Raw genomic sequence first — 20,777 nt, forward strand, 5'->3', positions numbered from 1 at the left:
CCTTTGTTAAAACGGTAGTCAGTAGTCGGGCCCCCTCCTCGAAGAGTCCTGTTTAATTGGTGTGGGATGATACCTAGATATTGATCTTTTAAAGGTCTACAGTGATTTTAACATGCATTGGGATTGAGAACCACTGCTTCACTTCAAACCTTTCAAGATCAATAATTTGGTTTTTTTTAATGAACTTTCCACAAAGAAAAAAATTCTTTGAAACAAAAAGAAAATACACTATTTTGAGGCCAAGAAAGCTCAAATGGGTATTTTTAAAGCACCTTTGGGATGACCCTTTATTTTCACAGACATTAGTTTAACTTTTAAGGGATGAGTTTAAAAAACTATTGAATAGTGCAGCCCAAAATTACTGTCCTAAAATACTGGATCCCAGAAATGCTCTGGGAGTTTATTGTCACATGTATTTTGCAAGTGCTATGTATAGCGCATTCTCTTCTTAGCGATTCAGTGTTAGCATATTAAAAACTCTGAGAAGACCTATAAGGAGACACCTGGCCAACCTGCTTTATCCTACTGTCTTCAGTCTTACCTGACCACGAAACCCTGTTTCTCCAGGAAGTACTAATACCATCTACTTTTTGTGTTGCAGTAATAGTGTTCTAAAGGAGGAGGATTCCAAACTTTGTTGGAGTTGAAGTTTACACCCCTGGGCTTCTCTGCCCTCTTCCTGCCGGTCCTCCCTTCTTCCCAGCCTCTCTGGAGAGTTTTAAGAATTTCATGGTATTACTAGAATTTGACTTGTTTTCTCCTGATGACCCAAACTGTATTTTATCAACCTAGTTTACAATCTATTATACAATTGGTATATATTTTTCTTTTTTACAGTGTTCTCCCAAACCATTTTTTCCTACTGAAATACTAATCTCGGGTGAGGTCTTGTTAAATTTCTTAACCTGGGAGATTAGGGAAGGTGGAGCAGATTCCATGAACCCCTGACTTTTTGTTTTTTACATTTAGGTTTGTATACTTCTTTTTTTAAACTTTTAAAAAATTAATTGATTTTAGAGAAGAGAGGAGACAGAGAGAAATTGTTGTTCCACTTATTTACGCATTCACTGGTTCATTCTTGTATGTGCCCTGACTGGGGGTCGAACCCACAACCTTGGTGTATTGGGACAATGTTCTAACCAACTGAGCTACCCCACCAGGGCCTGTTTGTATTTTTCTATGACGAGTCCTTATATTTTAAGAAAGTCTTCAAAAAGGCTTAAGTGATTGCTAAACGATTAAAAAACAGTTCTGAACAGCAATGGGGATCATTTAATTTTAACCTGCTATTTTTAGATTTTTGGCTAACATGATGGGTTTTGTATGTATAAGATGTAATCCTCCAAAGGAGTAGTTTCATGGTTTAGTTTTGGAAGTAGCATACAAGGTATAAAATCATGTATTGAACAAGTCCATAAGAGGTTAAAGGGGGCAGCGTATGAGCATACAAGAACGTGATGGCTGATGCTCTGGTGACACAGGAGATGCAAATCTTAACGTCCAAGGTGGGGGTGAGGGGTGGTATGGTGTCACTGGGAATGGCATATGTGGAGGAAGAGGAAGGCCAAGATGTGAACAGGTTGCAGTGTGTGGATAGGAAGTGATTTTTCGGATAATATTAGGCAGAGCGGGTAAGGAATAGGGTTGGGAGAGTAAGGGTTGGGAGACGTAGATGGAGAGCTTGAGTAGCACATAGGGACAGTTGGATTCTTCTCGTCTTTGTGAAATACCATAGATCACAATTATGAAAAATCAAACTAAGGGGCTCAAAAATCAAAACCAGGTCCAAGCAGCTTGATTTTATTTTTTTCTTGAACTTATCTGAGGTTGTCTATAAAAGGTCACATATATGCCCGGTGACTTGACTTCTGTAAAGCTGCTTTCAAAAAGCCAAGTTTGTTCCCATAGATTCAAAGTCAAACCCCATTTTACCACCAAAACTACTGAATTCAATGATTTATCTAATTACAACCTAATAATTGGGTTGGCCAAGAAGTCCGTATGTGGTTTTTTTGTTTGTTTGTTTGTTTTTGGTAATAGACACATTTTTTATTTTCATCAATAACTTCATCAATTTGGATATTTTGAGTATATCGGGTCTCTCCCACTATTGGCTTCTAGAGGCCAGGGGTGTTGCTAAACATCTTCCAATGCATGAGAGAGTCCCATAGCAAAGAATTATTTGGCTAAAATGTCAATAGTACCAAGAAGGTTTACAAATCACTTTTGACACTTTCAATCAGTCACAGCACCTTCTCCATACACTGCACACGTCTTACATTTCAGTTGTGTCTTTACCTTTCTTGAAATAATAAAGCATGATACGTCAAATATGTGTATCTTCAGTATTAAAATGATTGCACAAAAATTTATCAATTTTTATAAGTTTTTTAAAATACTTATTTTTAGAGAGGGAGGGAGGGAGAAAGGGAAATGTCAATGAGAGATCAGTTGCGCCTTGCTTACCCCCAGTTGGGGACCAGGCTTGCAACCCAGGCATGTGCCTTGACTAGGAATTGAACCTGCAACCTTTTCAGTTCACAGGTCAGCACTCAAATCTACTGAACCACACCAGCCAGGGTGGCAAGTTTTTTTTAATGCAGGCTGATATGACAGCTGTCACAATACAGTCTAACAAAATGTTTCAAATGAAGTTAAAGACAACTAAGTGCTACTAGAGCCATCTTATGGAAAAAACTAAATGAACTTTATGGCCAACCCAATATTTATCTTTCATCACCTAAAAGTCAATTTATGAAATACTCACTAGATACAGTAAATAGGGATAGAGAATACGGGATGAATAAGACTCATTTACAGTTAGAGACATTTTGAATAACATTAATGCAAATACACGAGGCTTGGAAACGTTCATATATTGTAAATAGTGGGAATTTTCATGAGATAGTATCTAAGCTGGTCTTTGAAGGATGGGTACAATTTTGCAGATGGAAATGAGGGGTAAAGAGGCAAGTTGGGGAGAAGGAATAACGCGAAAAAGGGAAAGAATAGAAAAGAAGGCAAGAATGTAAGGGTTTGGAGGGAGATGAATCTGAGAAGCTAGCCAGATGAAAAAGCAGTTTTGATTGCCAAAGCATCTACTTTTCCCGGTAGAATTGCAGGGCAGAGCAGGTTAGAGTGGTGGTCTCCAACTATTTGTTTTTAACTTTATTTTGAAATAATGTCCGATTTCAGAAAAGTTGCACGAGCAGAACGAAGTCCGTGTACCCTTCACACCCATTCGCCAGTTGTTAACACTGTGTTACCCACATCCCTGCAACTGCCTTCCTCTCCAACAATTTCGGGGTTTCCAACGTGCTCTCCATCTGCTGGGACGGACCCCTACGGACCCGGCCTGGCTGATTGTCATTCATACTGAGGACCTCGGCTGCTCCCGGGAGACCCTTCACTCCTCAAGACTAGGTTTCCAGCAAACAGAACCAGAAAGAACAAAATTCTCCTGCTCCGCCCCGCCTCTGGCGAGTCCTGGACCCCGGAGCGGAAGCGGCGTGGTTCCGGGCGGAAGTTGCCGGGACGCGGAAGTGCGGGCCCTTGTGCTGCGGGTACCAGAGGCCTCAGGCTGAGAATGGCCCCAAAGGGGAAGGACAAAGGGAGGAAAGAGGAGAGTGCCGCGGCCGGGCGAGTGACGCGCGGCCCGAGCCCAGGTGAGCGGAGCCGCGGTGTCGCGGAGTCTCCGGCGTCAGTCTCTCGGCGGACCCCGGACCATGGCTGCAGCGGCGGGGGGCCTCCGAAGGCTGACTACCTGGTGGGACAAGTGGCCAACAGCTTGGCCCGCGGCAGGCTGCGCTCTGGAGGTAGCACCGGTCGGCTAGCGGCGCTCTTCGGCAGCGGCAGCGGGGAGCCGCAGCTCCAACCCCTGTACGTGCCTGTGCCTCCTGTAAGTCACCGGGGTGTGTTCCCAATGGCCCGTCAGAGTAGCTTTAAAACGGGAGTGTGGCTTGGAGGGCCTGGCTCCGAGGTGGGGCGGAGAGGAGGATTTCTTGCGGCCTTTCGTTCCTGGGCCTGTCTGTGCAAGAGAGAGGATGCTAACTTAGACCACTAAGTTACCAAAAAAGGATGCGATCTCACACAAAACTTCATACTTTTAAAAGGGAACCACCAAGAAAAGGAAGCGGGATGAGGAGGAAGAAAGTGCATCCCAGATTCAAAGGATGCTTTTGCAAGAACCTGCAAAAAAAGTGAAGGTGAAGAAACTTTCTGATGCAGAAAAACAGTTGGCCTACAGGTTGGTAAATGTCTCTCTTAGTTGATTAAAGAATTTAGATGGTAAAGAAATTGAGATTTGTAAACCTGCAATAGCCATCTTAATATTTTTTCTCATTTCATAGTTCTAATTTTAACAAAGTTTGTATTATGGAAAACCTCATACATGTTCAAAACTTGAAAAGACAACGCCCCCCACCCCCCCCCTACGGAACAGCAGCAGTTCCGACCACTGGGTCGCTCTTCTTCTTCGTCACCCGTTCCTACCCCTCCTTATTTGGAAGCGAACCGAAGACTTATGTTTCATCTCTGATATTTCAGCATCTTTATAAAAGATGAGTTGGTGTTCTTAAACTTATTCAGGGAGCACATTTCCCCCATTCACTTACATTTTGTGCTTTTTTGCAGTTTATTTGAACCAGGATCCAAATAGTACCAACACAGGCTCCCAGTTACCTTTCGCCTTAGGTCTGTCAAGCCTCTCACGGCTCTGTTCTCTCAGCAGGTGGTCTTTCTGCCCATTCAGGGAGCTACTGATGGCTAACGGTTGTAAATGACTACTTTTTATTCTCCTACTTAGTATGTCTATGCATATCCTTAATCTCTTCCCCCTTTTCTCAGGGAAAAGCGTCTTCCACCTTGTCCAAGGTTAATTCAGTCACCTATGCCGTGTAGAGCTCGTACCTCCTCCTTTGATCCGTCCACCATATAAATGTACTTAAAAGTCTGGTCTACAAATAAGAAATCCTGTCTACAGCCATGTGTCTTTGGCATCATTCCCTCGTCCTTCCCTTCATAGTCAAGCTGTCCCAAGAAGTCTCCGTGTGCGCTCTCTCCCTTTTCTTCATCTGTTTTCTCGTTCACATATTTGTAGTCCGGTGGTTGTGTGTGTTTCTGTGTGATCTGACCATGTTTCTGAAACAGGGCTCACTGAAGCCATCCTGACCTTCTTGTCGTGTTTCATAGGCAGTACAGACTTCGTCTTACAAGTTTTCCTGTAAAAACTTTGTACCGATTGGTTTTACAAAGAGAGAAACATCGATTTGCTGTTTCACCCATTTTTGCATTCACTGGTTGATTCCTGCACGTGCCCTGACCGGGGATCAAACCTGTGACCCGGGAGCATCAGGGCAGTGCTCGAACCAACTGAGCTACCTGGCCAGGGCTTCTCTGTTGTATTTCACGTGGCTGCTTTTCTTCTCGAAGCTGTTGGTGTCTTTGATAGCAGTCGCTTACGATTCTCTTTTTGTCTGTTACTTTTCAGTGTGATTGTTGTTCCCCTTTCTTCTGACTGCTCCTTAAATGATGATTTTCCTCAGGATTCCGTTGGCTGTCATATCATGACCTTTTTCACCCTTCGTTCTGGGCCGTGTCGTCTGTGCCCAGGAGCCACCGTTCTGATCTGGCTCTTGATCCCTGGACCTGTGTGTCCGTTTGCCAACTGGCCCCGGTATATTCTATGTACACCTTAACTTCAGAAGTCCTCAGACTGACCTCCTTGTCCTCATCAAGCCTGTGCTCTGCGTGGGTGAGACCACCAGCCTTCCAGCTGCCTGAGCCGGGGACTTGGGAGTCATCTTATACTCCTACTTTTCCCTGAAAGTCTAACCAGCTGACCAGTCCTGAGAATGCTGTCTTTTAATTATCTTTTAAGTCTCTCTTCCCCTCTCTGCCTCCTCCCTTGGTCTGGCTTGTCTGTTGTCTTCTCAGTCACATGCACTTATAACTGTCTCTTTACTGGTCTCCCTGGTCCAGCCTTCGCTTCTTTCTAATCATCTGCTCTGCTGCCCACGGGATCTTTTTGAGGCATTTTCAAGGTCTTCGGTGGCTTGCCATCCTCTGTAGGCACAATCCTGTGGACCTGGTTCCCACCTCACTGTGCTCTCGCAGTTCCCTTCACTCCTGCTGGGAGCTTTCGTACGCCACAGTGAGCAGAAAACTGATGTGGGCCTCTCCTTAGTGGAGCTGAGGCTTTAGTGGAGGAGCAGTAATCAGTATATCCCGAGGACCGACTGTGTGGGAGACGCTGCCTTTCCTCTGAGGGGTCTTTCTTGTTTGTTTGTTTTTAAAGATTTTATTTATGTTTATGTTTAGAGAGAGAGAAATGAGAGAAACACTGATGTGTGAGAGAGAGAGATGTGCATCGATCGATTGCGTCACATGGGGACCTGGCCTGCAACCCAGGCATGTGCCCTGACAGGGAATCGAAACTGCAACCTTTCGGTTCACAGGCCGGTGCTCAGTTCATTGAGCCACACCAACCAGGGCTCTTTTATGTTTCGGGGTTTCTATACCATGTATTATAAATGTTACCATTTTATCATAAACTTTTGTTTCTTCTTCGGAGACTGGACTTCTGAAAGGACTTTAAAGGTCTCTACCGGCAGAGGCTAGAACTTGTAGGAACCCAGGAAATACCCATTGAATGAATGACTCCTACTCCCTGTTCTCTCCCTTCGCTCCTTAAGATCCCAGATCAGTTTTCTTGTTGGACCGATGCTCAGACCTCACTTTATCTGTGTGCCCCAAGACTGTATATTGTATTTGCCCTTTCAGGACTGACTTTGGACAAGCAGAACTAGTTTTTCCTATTGGTCAGATTGCTTTTACAAGGTACTTTGCAGGCATATTGACCTTTATAGACCCCTAGGGGGTGCTGCAGTACCCCTAGAGTTCCAGAGCAGAGAACGGAATTATGCATTGGGATAGTGTCAACTAAACTCCAAGAAAATTAAACAAACCCACTTATGTTTAAAGGAATTTTTGTTGTTCTGCTGTTACTTGGCAATTGTAACATATGGAGCTTAACTTTTTCTGACTATTGAGTTTTTTAAAGATACTGGTCTCCTTTTGATAACGCTCCTTTTAAAGTTTAGATATTTTGGTGAATGGTGTGTTGATACTGAGGAAAGCCAGAAATGGGTAGGAAGTGTTTCTAATCACTGTGCTTTGTCAAATACTAGGCCTGACTTTTCATTACTCATTTCTTCTCCCCTTCCACCCTTTTCTTCTTTTTTTTGCCTTACAAAGAGAAAATGCTCTAGCAAGTGCTGATTTAGAAGAAGAAGAAACTCACCAGAAACAAGGGCAGAAAAGGAAAATGTCTCAGCCTGGTGTTAAAGCAGCAGATAAACAAGTACTTGATGATGTAGATTACCCAGCTGTCAATCAAAGGAAGAAAATTCAAATCAACCCAGAAGAAGAGAGGTTAAAGAATGAGAGAACAGTGTTTGTGGGGAATTTGCCCGTCACATGTAATAAGAAGGTGAGTGTGCAATCTGTACATTGTAAGGATTCAGAGAAGGAAATAACTCGTAACTCTGTTTACTGTCCCTTTACTGAGTGAGCACACAGTAAGCCATTGATATCTAGCTTCATTATAAGCGACTGCGGCAGCCCTTACTGGTGTGGCTCAGTTGGCTGAGTGTTGTTCCACAAAGCGGAAGGGCGCCTGTTCGATTCCTGGTCAGGACACTTGTCTGGGTTGCGGGCCCAGTCCCCAGTTGGGGTGAGAGGCAACTGAAGTTCCTCTACCTCTTTTTCTCTCTCCCTTCCCTCTCTCTAAAAATAAATAAGTAAAGCCTTTTTAAAAAAATTTTTAAAAATGACTACATAAATCATTCTGTATACTGCTTCCATTATCCACCCCTCCTTTCCATTCCCATAGTCACTGCCCTAACTCAGGCTTTTGCAAATCTTATTTTATTCATTTATTTAATTTTAATTTTTCTTTATTATTGTTAACGCTATTACAGTTGTCCCCACTTTTCCCCCCTTGGCTCACCTCCACCCAGCCCCCCCCCACCCCGTTGTCCGTGTCCGTGGGTCATGCATGTATGTTCTGCAAGTCTTACTTGAATTCAGTGACCCAGACTTACCTCCCGTTACACGCCAGTGTGTGCAGGGGCGTCGATCTCTTTCCTTCACGCTCTTTTCCTGGCACTTGAAACAGTTCCGCACACATAGTAGAGGCTCGATGAATATTTATTGTGTAACTGAATGAATGCATCCTGGGTGTCCTCCATTATGTGGGGCTCACTAAACCAAAACACGCCCTTTCCTTTCTGTGAGTTCTCGTGACCGTCACACCGTGGGCAGTGTCTTATGTCAAATTCCTGCTCATCCTTTTTTTTTTAAATACTCTTTAAATTTTTTTAAGAATTTATTTTCGAAAGAGAGAGAGAGGCATTGATTTGTTGTTCTGCTTATGTATGCATTCATTGGTTGCTTCCTGTACGTGCCCTGACCGGAGATCGAACCCACAACCTTGGTGTATTGGGATGACGCCCTAACCAACTGAGCTACTTGGCCAGGGCCCTGCTCATCTTTTGAAGGACAATTTAAGTTCCACTTCTTTAAAAACAAAACAGTACAAAAAAACCTGACTTCCTGGTTTATCCCTTTCCCTCTTACACCATTATCTCCTAGCATTTGATTTGTGATTATTTGTAGAACAGAACATATTTGTAGAATAGTTTTGGTTATTGATCTTCCTGTTAGGTTATAAGAGGCTTCAGGGAAGGGAGCGTGTGTGGTGCTTTGCACATTCAGAACATTACGTATGAATGAGAATTGATTGTAATTTTAGCTGTAAAACATATACTCTAAACATCCCGAGCCAGTCATTAAGAATAATGTGTAAAATTCACACCAGATCTTTTTCTTCAGTCTCATGGTCCTAATTCCAGACAGCTGGGGGATTTCTCATAGTGCTATAAGCATTGAAATTCATTTCTAGTTTAAGCCAATGTGAAAAGATGAGAGAATCTATGGAATTTGTAATCTTAGTTTAACATGTGGTGAAGATCATCAAAGATTGAAACACTGAAATGTTGTGCACCTTATGAATACTAACACGAACTCATATTGTGTTTTCTTTTTCCCTAAGTTTCAGTAAAATTTGTCTGTCTTCCAACTTGAATAGTTACCTGCTTTTTCTGAAATGTTCTTAAAATAAAGCCTGGTGGTAAAAGATTATCAGACAGTTGTACTTGATTACTTTTTGTAGCACTTACTTGATGTTCTGAAAGTAAACTAAAGTGTATACATATTTTTTCTTGTAGAAACTGAAGTCGTTTTTTAAAGAGTATGGACCAATAGAATCTGTACGATTTCGTTCTGTGGTATGTTTTCTTTCTCCTTAAAATTGTATCATCTTGAGACATACTGCATTTAAATCAGACTCTTTACCATGGGGTATTAGTGAGGTGGATAAGCACTTGACTCGAACCTTTTGAATCCAGACAAGAGTTGCTCTTACTATTTGTTGCTGACTCTCATCTTTGTGAAAAAATTCAGTGAGTCCACAGTAAATGATACCCTTGTAACTGAGACCAATGCTGTGTTCTCAGGGTGGATGGGTGACTTGCGTTTGCCGCGTCAGTGGAGTAGGCAGGAACGTTAATACTTCCTGAATAGCGTTTCTGGAATCACAGGCTTTCATTTTGGGAGTTTGTGTGGCCCCTGTGCACAGTACTTACTCTCTCAACCTAGAAAGACGAAGTATTTTTTAAAAAGTCAGTGTAATGTTAACACTGTACAAGTAGGTGGTATCTGACTCCACCGAGGGAGCACTCTGGAGACCAGCTAGAGCTGTGTTTCTTGGAGCCTAAAATGAGCATCATCCATATCTTTTAAATGTACTTAATGTGCGTTAGAACGTAGGAACGTTATTCCTCGTCTCTAACTGCTGCTTCTCACGTGGTTCTCTGACATGGGATTCCTCAACCGGGGCGCTGTTAACATTGTGCCAGGTGATTCTTTGCTGGGAGGCCGTCCTGTGCATTGTAGGACACTTAGCAGCACCCTGCCCACCCCAGCTGTAACGACCAAAAATATCTCCAGGCATTGCCACATGTCGCAGAGGGCAAAATTGCCCCCATCTCTGAAAGTAGACATTTCCCAAGGCTTTGGCACAGTTTGCAGAATTTTTATCATGGTGTTTTTCCTCACTTTTATCACATGTGTTTTTTCTGTCCTTCTGAGTCCCACTTCCCCACATCAGATGCACTTGGGTGTCTTGCCGGGACCCCTGTGCTTTCCCCATCTGGCCTCCCCCCCAACCTATGCTGCCTACTGAATTTCTGTATGATTTGATGCCACCAGGCTGCCTTGTCTTTTCTTTGTCCCACCCAGATTAACTTATTGATTTGAGAAAGAAACATCAATTTGTTTTCCACTTACTTGTGCATTTATTGGTTGCTTCTTGTATGTGCCCTGACCAAGGAACAAACCCGCAACCTCGGCGAATCGGGATGAAGCTCCAACCAACGGAGCCTCTTGGTCAGGGCACAGCTGCCTGTTTTGCAGCTGTGGTTTCTTCCCAAGATGAGTCATTCATTTCTCTTTCCATCCAAGTTCTCATTACCTCTGGTCAGAACAGCTGCAGAGGTCTATTATTGTTCCTACCTGCTGTCGACCTCAAATTAGCCAACATGCCACCGTCAACTTAATTTTCCTAAAGGACTTCTTCCCGTGATACCTGCCTTCCACCCCCCGCCCTCACCCACATGAACGTTACAACACAGTTGTTTCCGAGTCAGTATTTCCCTAGAATGTTTTTAATGACATTATATCAGTTAGATATTTAGAATTTAGTTAATTAAAATATAATCAATTTGAAGTACTATTTAAAATAATGAATGTTTTTTAATATATTTTTTTTCCTTTTGAAAGATTCCAGCAGAGGGAACTATGTCCAAAAAGTTGGCTGTAATCAAGTAAGTTTATAATTAGAAAAAGGGAGTACTTTTCAACTCTCTTCCATTTTGGTTAAAATAGACATCATTTCTTAGCTTCATAGATTTTTATATTTGGACAATGCATCATGCGTTACTATTTTCTTATGTCTGTCAGCACCTAAATTTGTCAAATGTTTGTTTTTAAGCCTTAAAGTGAATTGTAGAGTCACTGAAAATATCGTAAAGTAATCTACTAGACAAGGTTCTATGAGAAATTTCAAGGATGTTACCCAGCAGTAGTGTTTGAAGAACATAAGAAAATTTTGCACCCAAATATTTTAGTATAGATTATAAATATCATATTTCATCAGTTGTAAGTTACATGTTTTCCCCTATTGTAACATTTTTGAAATTAAGATGCTTCGTAAAATCAGGGTTGCCCCAGCATTGCTGTTGGCTGCCCAGGTTTTCCTGATTGCTTCCAGTGGTCACCTGGAGGGACGGCCCACCAGGACCTCTCTGAGTTCTCTGTGTGAGCGTTTGGAGACCAGCCTGGTAGTGTGGCTGGTGCTTCAAGTTCTTAGGGGACCTTTCCTCTGTCCCACCTGGCCCTAAGTGTGAGACATGCAGGTTTCCTTCCTCTCCCTTTATTTTTCATTTTTTTTAATTGAAGTAAAATTGGTATAAACATGTAAGTTGAAGGCATACAATCTTTATTTTTAATTTACCTGCAGTTTTATGCAGGGTTTTCCATTAGTCTCCCAGTCTTGGTTATGTTTTCTTTCTTTTTTTTTTTCTTATTAAGATTTTATTTATTTATTTTTAGAGAGAGGGGAAGGGAAAAAGAGAAGGAAAGAAACATCAATGTGTGGTTGCCTCTTTTGTGCCCCCCACTGGGGACCTGGCCCTCAACCCAAGCATGTGCCCTGACTGGGAATCAAACCGGTGACGCTTTGGTTCACAGGCCAGCACTCAATCCACTGAGCCACACCAGCCAGGGCTCTTTTTCTTTGTTACTGGCACATGAAATGATGGATTTTACAAGCAGAGGTGTATAAATTATATGCACTAGATTTATGTATAGAAATCATTATGTTAGATAAAATATAATAGTGTAAGCCCTGGCTGGTATGGCGCAATGGATTTAGTGCCAGACCAATTGAATCCACAACCTAGGTATGTGCTCAGACCAGGGATGGAACCCGTGACCTTTTCGGTGCACGGGACGATGCGCCAACCAACTGAGCCACTGGGCCTGGGGTACCTTCGAAGTCTTGAGTGCTATTCTGCAGAGATGGTGACCTCCTTATACTCCCACCCCTTTACCAATAATACGTGTTTGAGCTCCTTAATCATGGCACCCTGGTAGAGGAAAGTGGTACTTTGTATTTCTCTCATGTCGTTGCATTCAAGTTGTTGGTGCGTCCTTTTATCTGAATTGTTGTTTTCATTTATTCATTTTTGCTTTGAATTGTTTCTTATTTTTTCTTTCATAATTGAACGTTTATGAGTGTGTAGGATAAGTAGACAAGCATTTCTATTTGCACATTTCTTAGCATACATACCAAATCCTAAAAAATCAGGTAGTTGTGATTCTTTTCTGAACAGTTACTCCCATGACTTTCCAGCTTAAAATTTGGAGGCAGAGTTTTCTTAATAGAATATCAAGTGTCAGTATCTTCAAATGTTGATACTCTGTAATGTGATGTCCCACTAATTCATAATTTAATATCATGTACACTGCATCATCAAATTATTAATCTTTACAACACATCAACAAAGTTACTGGGAAAACTGGACTGTGTTTTTTTTTTAACAATTTATTTTAATGATGCCTCTTTGTCATTTTATTTATTTATTTTTAGTGAGAAGGGAAGGGAGGGAGAAAGTGAGAAACATCGATCAAAAGAGAAACACTGATCGGTTGTCTCCCGCATGCCTGCAACCAGGGACCTGGCCTGTGACCCAGGCATGTGCCGCAGCGGGAAACGAACCAGCAACCCCTTGTTTCACAGGCCAGTGCTCAATCCACTGAGCCATACCAGCCAGTACTATACCTTTTTTTTTTTTGGTCAGATTAGCAAAAAGTACTTTTTAGTGTGTTGCAGAATTTTAGTAATTAGTTTACATGTGCCATGACATTTTTAAGAAAGGGTTGGAATGCTCTTGGGCATTGTGCGGGTGGCGGGTTGGGCGTGTGCTGGGAACCTCGGAGAAGCTGAGCTGCCTGGCCGCTGCCGCCTGAGCTCCTGGGACCTGCCGCACTGTTTCTCTTACTGATCCATGGGATGTTAACAAAATGTGTCCTTTTTCATCTGAGCTACAAATTTGAGCTACCCTATTTCCATTTGCCTTTTTGGTCGGTTTATGGGGGATTTTGCCATGTAAATTTGTTTTGCTTTTTCATATAGTCAAAAACAAGTTTAAACCTTTTCCCTGAAGGTGTAATTTACCTTCAGTAAATTGCACATACTTGAAGTGTACAATTTTATGATTTTTCCTTTGTATGCACTCATGAAATCATTGCTACCCTGAAGATCCTGAATCCTCGATCACCCCAAGTTTTATCACTCCCCCCGCCCCCGCCCCCCTTTCCCCGGTGACCACTGAGCTACTTCCTGTCTGTATGCCGGTTTGCATTTTCTAGCATTTTATGTGGCAGACTCATCATACAGGATGTACTCTTGTCTGACTCCTTTTGCCCAGAGTGATGGTTTTGAGGTCCATCCATCTGGCTGGCTGCTTAGCGGCCTGTGCCTGGTGATAGACATTTAGTTTTTTTCTGGTGTTTGGCCGTCATGAGTAAAGGCAGCAAAACGAGGTCATTTCTACTGAAGAAGTACCTGCAGTACTTCTGGGAAGTACTTGCGGGTCCGATGGTGGTTGTACCTTCACTTTCTAAGAATCTGCAGGTGGTTTTCCAAAGTGGTTGTGCCGTTTCACAGCCCCGCCAGCAGTGTGAGAGCTCCGCCTGCTTTGTATCCTCAGCAGCACTTGCTGTTGTCAAGTGTTTCACTTTAGCCATCCTAAAAGTGTGTTGTTGTGGCTTTAATTTGTACTTTGCTAATGACTGAAGATGTTAAGCATCCTGTCATGTGCTTCTTTGGCAATTCTTTGGTGAAATGTCTTTGGTTCATAAATTTTGCCTATTTTCTAGTGGCTTGTTTGTCTTATTATTGAGTTGTAAAGAGTTCTTTGTGTAGTTTTTCTGATACACATGTTTTGGGTGTTTGCCCCAGTCTGTGGCTAGCCTTTAAGAGCACAGGTTTTCAGTGGGGTTGGAGATGCAGTTCAGAGGGTGCTGTTTGCGGGGCTGTCACGGCAGCGGCCCAGCCTCGGGTGCAGGCCCTCCGTTTCTGTGTCTCAATCGTGTGCCCGATGGGCTCTCCTTCCCTTGGCTGCCAAACTCCTCCCTGAGCCTTTGATGGATCTTCCCAGGTGGTAGGAGGCCTCCCTTCCTCTGGCCACATGGGATCTTCCCTGTGCTGGGGGTGAGGGGTGAGGTGGGGTGGAGAGTTTGCTGCCCCTGCCCCAGAGACTTAGCCGCCTGCTGTGTGGTGGGGAGAGTCTTGGTGGGGCTTTGTGTCTGCCACATACCACCTTTGGCCCTCCTGTTCTCTGGGCTCATGCCCCCCATGGAGGTTCTTGGGCTCCTCCCTTTCCTCAGTCTTTCCTGCAGACCCCAGGGCATCCTCTGTCAAGGGCCTCCAGGGATTCCATGTCAGGCCCAGCCTGCACTTGGATTTAGATTTCTGTAAAATCGTAGCTGGAATCTTTCCGGCTCGCTTGGGCTTGCCTGGTTCCCAGCCTGTGAGCCAGTGCTCCCCAGACGGGCCTGTCCAGCCCTGTTTCCAGGCTGCCAGCTTCCCCTTGGCCTCCGCTCTCTACTGGCTCAACAGAGGCCATGATGCCATAGCCTACTGGGTTCTTCTTCCTTACGGGAGGAGTGACGCTCCTCCTGGCTTTCTCCCTCCTGGGTGGAAGGAGAGCCTATGTGTCATGAACACCTGCGTGTCTGGAAGTCATTAATTCAGCCTCCTCCGTCATGCTCATACAGACCCGTTCTTGCCGCGGACAAAGGGGCCGAGCCACACGCTCTCTCTTTGTGGTCCCTGCGCCAAGGAGACCATTTCTCACTGAGTAACAGAGTGCACTATGATTATTGAGATTTTTTAAAATGTCACTTCCTGTTTATGTTCTCTTGGGGTTTGTCTTAGTTTGTTGAGGCTGCCGTAACAAAATACCACAGACTGGGTGGCTTATAAACAATAGAAACTTGTTCTTACAGCGTTGGAGGCTGGGAAGTCTGAGGTCAGGGTGCAGCAGGTTGCGTTGCGGTGAGGGCCAGCCCTTCTGCTGTGTCCACATGTGACCGAAGGATCCCAGAGCCTGTGGGGTCTCTTTTATAAGAGCACTAATCCTGTTTATGAGGACCTGACCTTCATGACCCAAACATCTTGCAAAAGCCCACCTCCTGCTGCCATCACGCTGGGCATCAATTGAAGAGGTTTCGACTTAAGAGTGTAGGAGCGACCCAGCCATGAAGACACTGGGGTTGTACTAGGACACGCTGGTGTCGGACGCTGGCAGCAGCACTGTGTTGCCTGGAACAAGTACAGGCTCTGGAGTCAGCCAGACTTGGTTTAAGTCCTAGGCTGGCCACCTGTTAGCTTAAAATCATGGCTACGTAATTCTCCAAGCCTCAGCTTTCTTATCCGTAAGATCAAGAAGCTAGCACTTATGTCAGCGATGTGAGGTTGAATGAGATGCGTAAAATGTCTCACACATTATACTAGGCATTCGATAAATCATAGCTGGTGTTACCAGTATGAATTATTACAGCATATTATCACAGAATGCCGTGAGCCGTTCCGTGACATTATTTGCTAGTATCTTTCCTGATGGTGCTCATTTGTTCATTAGTAATTTTGTCACTTCAAAACATAGGGTGATGTCTTCAGGGAGGGATCTGGGGTCACTACTAGGCCTTTTACCAATCGATCACATCTAAATCATATCAGCAGTTTGCAAACCTAGTGAATTAGTAATGATTTCAGGGATTGAGCGATGGCTGCAGACATTCAAAAAGAGTGAAAACTTGTCATAACATGCCCCCTTTTGTCAGGACGCTGCCTACAGTGCTGACAGAGGGGTCCCGTGTGAGTCTGATCAAGGCTCTGTATCCAGCTGCCAATTTGCAAGAAATACAAGGGGCAGAGGCACATGTTGAAGTGACTGTGAGCCTGCAGTCAGCAGCATCCCGGCCTGGGAAGTTCCAAACAGTAAGACAGAGAGAGAGAAAGGGGGAGTCCTGTAGATTAAATGGGACTCAAAAGATGTTCCAAGGGGGAAAGTGGACAAGACCAAAGCGTAGTGTCCAGGGTTAGACCCTTGGGGGGAACTCCACCCAGACGCACAGGAAAGTGGAGCCTGTGAAAGTAGGGACCAGGGGCGCCAGAGAGTGAGGCTTCAGGGCCAGGCTAAACCGTGTGCGCGCGCAGTGTTTATTTTACGGTAAAAAGGAGAAATCAAGTTGTCTGTCTTTCATTCTGTTCATATGTGTGGTGGATGTAGAGTCTCAGCTAAGGTTGTGGTTTCAGGCCCCCGGTGTGCCTGGGAGGCCCCCGCTCCCTCACAGTGAGGGTTAGTAAGAAGGCACCGGCTCTGTTTTGGCCAATGTCTGTATAAGTGTATAAGTGGCATGTTATTTTTGAGTAATTACTAAATATTTATTGAAAGTGATCAAACTTTCCCCAGGAATTCTTGTCATAAGTGCTGATCGAGAGTAGGAAACAAGCTGTTTTTATATTGGTGTCTTTGAGATTAACAAATTTTACATTGTCTTTTTTTTTTTTTTTTTTTGGTCTAGACGTAAAATTCACCCGGATCAGAAAAATATTAATGCTTATGTTGTATTTAAGGATGAAAGAGCTGCTACTAAAGCATTGAACAGGTAATTTTATCTCTTGGAGGTTGGACAGAGTTACTTAAGTATTTATGAGTACTCTTTAATTCTTTGGTTTCACTTTAGAGCCAGTATTTCAGCAGCTCTGCTCGATTTTAACAGCCGCTTTCCCTTTGTGAAATTTCTAATGTAGAAATGGAGCCCAAATTGCCGACGGATTCCGTGTTCGAGTAGACCTGGCGTCGGAGACCTCATCTGTAAGTATGACGGCACATGAGTAGTTTACAGAACTTAACTAGAGTCTTGTAGAGAGAATCACTGTCTTCTGTGATTCTGCATGGAGGGGAGTGGAGTCAGCAGTTTGAGCCAAGCACAGAAGGGAACAGCCTTTGCCCTCGGGTCACAGCGTTGGTCCCTAGAATGACAGGAATTAAGTCACGTTAGCTTTAGGAGCGCAGCCCCCACCCTCCACCCCCTTCAAGTTAAGTAATCATGGAGAGTCAGGCTGGAAGGCGTGTTAGAGATCATCGGGGCAAACACCTTATTTTATAGATGGCAGTGTAGGAAGTTAAATTATTAAAAAGTTTTTGAGTCTGTACTCGGTGTCAGGCATACAGTGCTAATAAGATGGTCTGAGGTCTCCGGGTCCCGGAGTAAAGCTGAAGATGAGCAGGTGGGTTGATTGTGGCATTACTGTTTTTGATGCATACTGCCACAAATGCTCAGAATGTGGCATTCAAGCTAGGGAGGTGCCAGCAAGAAGGGACAAAGGAGGGCTTCTGGGAGAACAGGTGTTAAACAACAGTGTTGCAAGATGAGTCAGTGTTACCTGGAGAGGGGGAAGGATTAAGAGGTTGAGGATATTTGGGCAGGAAAAACAGTAGAGATGGTGGGGAGCAAAACTTAATTTGCCTGAGGGATGGCAAGAGGTTGCGGCCCAGTCATTAGGGGTAGAGCAGGAGGGGGGTGGTGCATGATTAGCTGTGGGGCAGAGAGGTCGAGGCCCCGGGCTCCATGGTGAGTCTGGGTTTGTCAGGAAGCTGTTTTCACAGGTTCAAGCAGAGTGAGGGCACCAGGTCTGTGCTTTGAAAAGGTCTCATGCAGTGAATGAAGGATGGTTAGACGAGCTCACCGCAGAAACCTGGATGGGCAGTGACAAAGGCCTGGTGACCTCCCTGGCTGTGCTTGTGGACCTAGCACCGGGTCCCCAAACCTAGCCTGAGGACCGAATCCACTTGCCTGCTGCCCTTGTAAATAGAGGTTTTTTAGCACACAGCCGTACCGTTAGGTTGGGTGTTACTGTGCACAGGGGCAGAGGCGAGTAGAGCACGTGGCCCATGGAGCCGGAAATCGTTGCTGTCTGGCCCTTCGCCCCAGACGCAGCGCCCCTTTCTTGAGCACTGCCAGGTGTCAGTCTCTGTTGCCCGTAAACAAAAGTCCCCTCCCTCCTGCAGTCCCACTCCCATTCCAGCGGGGGGGGGGGGGGGGGGGGGGGGGGGGGAGGGGACAGACCCAAACTAGGGCCTGGAGCGTGGGCAGCGCAGGAGGTGCACGCCCGCCACCCGTGCACGGGGCGAGGGAGAGGCTGGGCTTTGGGTGACTCCATTGTCTGCTTCAGTGAGTGATTTTTATGTCTTTGTGTTTCAGAGGGACAAGAGATCAGTGTTCGTGGGGAATCTTCCATATAGTAAGTTTGTTCAAACAAAGTACCGGTTTATTGTTAAATGAATGGAAATAACCACTGAGTAGTAATTGTTTTAAGAGTAACTTTAAGACTTGTGGAATGCAACTTGACTGATTTTCACCAGGCCGTGTAACTTGCTGTGTTAGGAAACCTCTCCAGCTTCCTAAGGTGATCCCGAGGCTCTGCTTCCACTTGGGTTGAATTTGTTTTCAGAAGTCGGAGAGTCTGCGGTTGAGCACCACTTTTTGGACTGCGGGAACATCGTGGCAGTGCGGATCGTGAGAGACCCGCTGACAGGTGTCGGCAGAGGGTTTGGCTATGTGCTCTTCGAGGTATGTGTTGTCGCCATTCTCTGAAATGCGCGGGGAGGGCTGCTCACTGTTTTCACACGTAACCATCACCGTCACCCTCAAATCCCTGGCGTCAGAAGCTGCCATAATAGAATACTGTAGCTGCACCTGGCCAGAAGATGTTCCAAGTCCCTCAGTGTCCGATCCAGGGTCAGTAAATGACTTTTAAATACTGGATATTAAAGGTATCAACTCTCTGAACCTACACCGTCGTAAAATGGAGAAGAGACTAACCTGTCACTCAGGTAGAAGACAATTTTAGCCTTTGTGCAAAATGGGTTCTGTTTAGTTTGCTACATCTCAGTCAGCGTTCTGTGCCTGACATTAGAATATACTTACAGTTAGAATATACCTATTTTCTGTCTGATGGCACTTTGGTTATTCTTCCGTCACGACATTAACACATTCCCTTTCTGTTGTTTCTTGGGCCTTCTTCACGTTTTTGGGCTGAACCTACATCTGTGAACGTGCAGTTCTGCCACCTGCTTTACGTCGTTTTCTGTCGTATAAGCATGTCCCATTGAGCAATGGGACGGACGTAATTTATACTGTCTTGCCCTAATGCTTCCCGAATGCTGGACATCTGCAGTGTGCTCTCTTTTTCTTTGTCATAATGAAATGGGAGTAATTATGCTTTTTCTCCAAATGTTTGCCTGCATATTTGTACTGCTGCTTTAAGACAGATCCCAGTGGGCTGTTGCAGACTCGTCAAGATATGTGGCCGTCCTTACGAGGCGGGACGTGTGTTACCAGGTAGCTTAAGAAAGGCTGCCACAGCCTTCTCTTCCCGTCCGTACTGTGCCGCAGTTGTCTGGTTCTCTGTTCCCTGTCGTCTATGACTTGATACATCTCTAAAGTTCTCTTAAGAACATCTCGTGTACATTCAGGGCCATTAGCATTTTAGCAGTTCTCTATTAGAGTGAAAGAGTAGCAGGATTTTGGATCTAAGTGAAACCATACAAGGCATGCAGTCCAACCCCTCAGCACTGCAGGAGAGTCAACTGATACGTCAGGCCTTTTGCAGAAAGAGCCTTGTGCAGAAGAGGTTTGTTGGTTTTTAAAAGATTGCATACGAAGTTCATTTCACAGTGAGAAAAAGGAAGCCTGCTGGACTGTGAGTTATCCGATAACTTGGCAGGGCCGCCTGAGTGCGTCGTGGGGGGAAAATGTGTGATGAACGTGACCGAAAGGAGACCACAGCACAGCCGCCAGGACTGGGCTTCCTGGATGTGGGAGCGGGAGGGCTCCCACACGTGCAGGCTGCTGTGATCCGCTGAAAGTAGTCGTTTCTTCGCAGATGAGTTTCTGGTTGAAATTTACACACACACACACTTTTTTTTTTTTTTCCCAGAACACAGATGCTGTTCATCTTGCTCTGAAATTAAATAATTCTGAACTGATGGGAAGAAAACTCAGAGTCATGCGTTCTGTTAATAAAGAAAAACTAAAACAAAACTCAAATCCCAATTTGAAGAATGCCAGTAAACCTAAGAAGGGATTTGATTTTGCTTCAAAAAATGTAGGACATTCTAAAAGTTTATTTGTTGGAGAAAAAGCTGCTCTTGTCAAGAAGAAAAAGAAAGGACAGAAGAAAAGTGGACGAACTAAGAAACAGAAGAAACAGAAGTAGCCATCTGAATTTTTTTTTCTCCTACTGAGTACTATTAATAAAAGTGTGGTGAACCCACGTATTGAGTTTCAGAATTTTCTATGGGTGGTGTATGTGAACATGGAAACTTTTTCAGTTTATTCGCATTGTAACAGTACCTTTGAAGCTTTTGTTTTAAGATGTAGGCAGGTTAGTTACCACAGGTTATATGTTACTGCTAATGATGTGAGAGATGATTTTAGACTTAGGGTAAACATTTAGAGTTTTAATGGTTATGTATTACTTTAGTGTATGTTACACATACACAATTAACACATAAGACAGT

The 20,777-nt window shown here is 44.3% G+C and overlaps 1 protein-coding gene across 1 annotated transcript; it reads left to right on the top strand.

Annotated features, from left to right (window-relative positions):
- The first annotated feature begins 375 nt into the window (after positions 1–375).
- Positions 376–20,530, top strand: RBM34 (RNA binding motif protein 34). Its single transcript, XM_045196412.3, has 11 exons — positions 376–732; positions 3,196–3,898; positions 4,113–4,246; positions 7,255–7,489; positions 9,288–9,347; positions 10,900–10,943; positions 16,774–16,857; positions 17,003–17,066; positions 18,457–18,496; positions 18,707–18,825; positions 20,195–20,530. Exons 2-11 carry the CDS (start codon positions 3,587–3,589, stop codon positions 20,471–20,473), a joined length of 1,371 nt encoding a protein of 456 aa, XP_045052347.1. The 5' UTR covers positions 376–732; positions 3,196–3,586; the 3' UTR covers positions 20,474–20,530.
- The last annotated feature ends 247 nt before the right edge of the window (positions 20,531–20,777 follow it).

Source organism: Desmodus rotundus, chromosome 10 (genome assembly GCF_022682495.2).
Source record: "Desmodus rotundus isolate HL8 chromosome 10, HLdesRot8A.1, whole genome shotgun sequence".
Taxonomy (NCBI): Eukaryota; Metazoa; Chordata; class Mammalia; order Chiroptera; family Phyllostomidae; genus Desmodus; species Desmodus rotundus.